Source organism: Otolemur garnettii, unplaced genomic scaffold, assembly GCF_000181295.1.
Source record: "Otolemur garnettii isolate 467f Iridium unplaced genomic scaffold, OtoGar3 scaffold00089, whole genome shotgun sequence".
Taxonomy (NCBI): domain Eukaryota; kingdom Metazoa; phylum Chordata; class Mammalia; order Primates; family Galagidae; genus Otolemur; species Otolemur garnettii.
The window spans coordinates 4,021,444-4,025,232 of NW_003852484.1; the positions used below are offsets into that span (position 1 = coordinate 4,021,444).

The window sequence follows — 3,789 nt, forward strand, 5'->3', positions numbered from 1 at the left end:
CCTGCCACCTCGGGTGTGCGTGGCTGGCGCCTTAGCCACTTGAGCCAGGGGCGCCAAGCCTCAAACTTATTTTGGATGTAAGTATAATGTAAAAATAAAATTCAAGATCTCTTATACCAACAAAGTTCTGGGTTTGTAACTTCTTTAGTGTTTGTATAGGGACTACTAACCCATTAGGGAATAATGTATTGTACCTACAAGGGGATAACTGGAATTGGCAATTATGTGCAAATTATGAATACAATGTGTAGAAGCAAATATACATTGGTAATCAAATTCTCACTGTTGCCACAATTACTATAACATCAACATCTAAACTGTAGCTAGAAAAAAAATGGAGATTCAAATATTCTTACTTTCAAAAAATTTTATCTCCTTAGAAATACCTTCCTGCTCAAAAGTAAGCAGTAATTTAAAAGAACTTGCCTGTTCCTTCTAATTAATCTGCATTTCCTGACTCAATTGGCAACATCTTAGACATCTAGAGTTTGTATGTAAAGAACTTTGACAGAAGATGCTATAAAAAATTGAATGAGTCATCACAATTGCCAAAAAGAAGAAAACTCCAGTTACACACAACTAAATACTTTTTTTGCCCTAAATAATAATTAAAAAAATAGAAATTCTCTTCTATAGCTATAGTCTTACTTATATGCTACTCTAAATCATAAGCTATAATTTTACCCCAGAAAAATGCATTATTACAAAAAATATTATATTCTCAGTGAAAGTTTATAGTTCCTGCTACTGTTAATTAAAATAAAAAATTTCATTTAACATTTATTATCTCTTAAACTTATATTTACGCTTAAATATATACTTAAATTTTACCTCTTTCAATGTCATCCATTGCAGATACTGGGGACATCTTGTCTTCACATGGAGAATGTTTTACAAGACTTGGAGTCCTAGCTGAATTCCACATTTGTTGTTGTTGTTGTTCCATACGATACTGAATTTTACTGCTTCCTTCAACTCTGCAATTAAGAATATCAAATATTAGGTCAGGTGTTGTGGTTCACACCTGTAATCCTAATAGTCAGGGAGGCTGAGTATTACTCAGGATTGCCTGAGCTCTGGAGTTTGAGACAAGCCTGAGCTATAACGAGACCCTGTCTCTAAAAAAAAATCTCCAGGCATTGTGGCAGGTGCCTGTAGTCCAGCTACTTGAGAAGCTGAGGCAAGAGAATCACTGGAACCCAAGAGTTTGAGGTTGTTGTGAGCTATGATGCCATAGCACTCTACTGAGGGTGACAAAATAAGACCCTGTCTCAAAAAAAAAAAAAAAAACACTATCAAAGATTGAAACAGGAATGACAGGTATATAACAACAATTTCAGCTTACAAAGCTGCTGAAACTTACCACCTAATTCTTATTAAAGATGTGTAATAAGATCTTTAAAATGATATTCAAGAATTAAAACATTAATTTAATTCATTATTTAACAATTGTTTATCAAATACTACATGAGTGGAATACACACAGATACACTGAAGGATGCAAATGTGAACAAAAACAAAAGCACTGCTTAAATTTAACAGATAAGACATTCACAAATGATTAAAATAAGAGGAAAAATCTAAGTGTACAACAGCTCAATATATTCCCTAAGTTCTAAAATTATCATTTCTGTTAAAACTAAATCAAATCAACATTTGCATTCATAACTTTAAGACACACAAATTCATAAAGGAAATTCATATTCTTTTCTTTCAATATCTTTAAGAAAAAAGTATATAACAAAATTATGCTGACTTTTGCCTTTCCCATTTCTGGTCATCAAATCTTGTGAGTTTTTCCTTCAAGAAGTATTTAGAACCTCATTTTTCTCTTCATTCTTATTCTCAAAAATATATATTTTTTTCTGTTTCCTACATTTTTTGCTTTTACTCAGTTTCTTTGCTGGATTAATGTTTCAGAACAAAACTGTAAACATGCCAATCCCTGGTTAAAAAGACTTTAATATGTAACCACTGCCAACATGACAATGTTATAAACTTTTAGTTAATACTAAAGGCATTAACCTCAACCTACCTTTACAGCATTACCCCTACTCAATATCAATCCTTACCTTCCAATACTTATACACAGGCATAGAGACAAATCTCTGCTTTGTTCAAATAGGTCTTATTCACTAGCTCTGAATAAGTCAGATATATTCCTGCTTTCAAACTCTGCTTATACCATCATACCGTCTGATCAACGAAATCAATATTTCCCAAAATTTCCTACTAGTAAAAATCCTAGGAAACATGGTGGATGGAGATAAAGAGATATTAAAAAATAAAATTCCCAGGTTCTTTTCTGATCTACACTTGAATTTTGGGAACTCATGTTTTTAACAGGCACCCAAAGTAATTCTTATAATCTTAACTCCCTTCAAGTCTCCCTAAATGTTTCAGTCTAACATGTCCTCTTCCTTTCTCTTAATTCCCAGAGCAATTTTGTCCATACTATCTGTATGACTTTTATAGTAAGTACCTTTGTGTTACATGTTAAGTTATGCATCACTTACGTTCAAAAAGAATTGGAGATGGCTGTATTCTCCTATTGACTTTAATGGAATGGTCTGTTAATGCAATTAAACACAGAAGTTTTAAGGGTAGTGCTTGTATAGCAAACTTTTGTTTTTCTAGTACGTTGTTTGTTCTAGGTGCTCAATAAATTTTTACTAATTATTTTAGAGAGTGTAAAATGATTCCTTTTAGTCCAGGTCCAAGTAAGTATCTATAATAAAATTAAAAATTAATCTACACCTTAGAAGAAAAATGAACTTTTATACTTCACAGGGTAATGTGGTAAAAGCTTTTGGTTTAGGATATCTACCAAATTTAAACTTAGAAAAAATCAAAACATTTTTGTACTTGACATAAATAATCCCTATATGATAATGTGGCTTAAGCCAATAACTTTTCCCCCAATAATTTTCTTAAAAATTTATGTGTTGATAACATAATTTAATTCATTAAACCACATACCTTGTTTTTTTTACAGTGATGTTGCTGCTGAGTTTTTCTAGTCGACATTCTCCAGTATCATGGTTAATAATCAAAATACATTCTTTTAAGTAAGGTTTCTTTGAGCCTTTGAAAACAGTTACTGGTGGAGTTGAACCCTGTTTAAAAAGTTAATTATCATTACTTTAAATGTATCATAGAAATTCAGTAGGGAAGGCCTTTGAAATCTCCTAGTACTGGGTTTCTCATTTCATGTTTTACTTCAAGTAAACTATAAAACTATTATAATTTATTACTCTGTATCCAAGCAGGATAGTAAAAAAAAAAAAAAAAAAAGAAGACAGAGATAAAGAGAAGCTGAGATTTCAAAGCTGCTATCACCAAGGAAAGGGAAGAAAGTATTTACCCTAAGCCAATAAAGATTTGTTTCACTGGCCTATAATGGGCAACAAGGAATCAACTGTAACACAATCAATATGTTTTATGGAAAAGAAAGCAGAATCCTTGAATCATATTTCTTACCTCTTTTGTTCTTCCTTATTGCTTTCTAAGCTTAATTTTTAAAATTAGCATTTTCTTAGAGTGTTATGTCCCTATTCAGATAGAAAATGAATGTTATCAAAAAACACCTATTATACTAAACCCACTGTTAAGTTTTAGCATCATTAAAAGTGAGACAACCAGGTATTACATGCTTCATGATGTCATATGAAAGTACACAGCATCACCCATAAAATATTCTTGCCAAAATTTTAAACATACAAAAACTCCAAAGAATTTAACTCTCATCAAACCCCAAAGAATCTGTCATCAAGCCTGCATATATATATA

The 3,789-nt window shown here is 31.6% G+C and overlaps 1 protein-coding gene across 1 annotated transcript in view; it reads right to left on the reverse strand.

Moving 5' to 3' along the window:
- EAF2 (ELL associated factor 2) overlaps nt 1-3,789 on the reverse strand; it is a 34,136-nt gene that overhangs the window by 15,298 nt on the left and 15,049 nt on the right. The window contains exons 3-4 of the mRNA XM_003795083.2: nt 2,980-3,116; nt 832-977 (exon numbers count right to left, since the gene is read on the reverse strand). Coding sequence (XP_003795131.1) covers nt 832-977; nt 2,980-3,116 — 283 coding nt within the window. The remainder of the gene's footprint in view (nt 1-831; nt 978-2,979; nt 3,117-3,789) is intronic.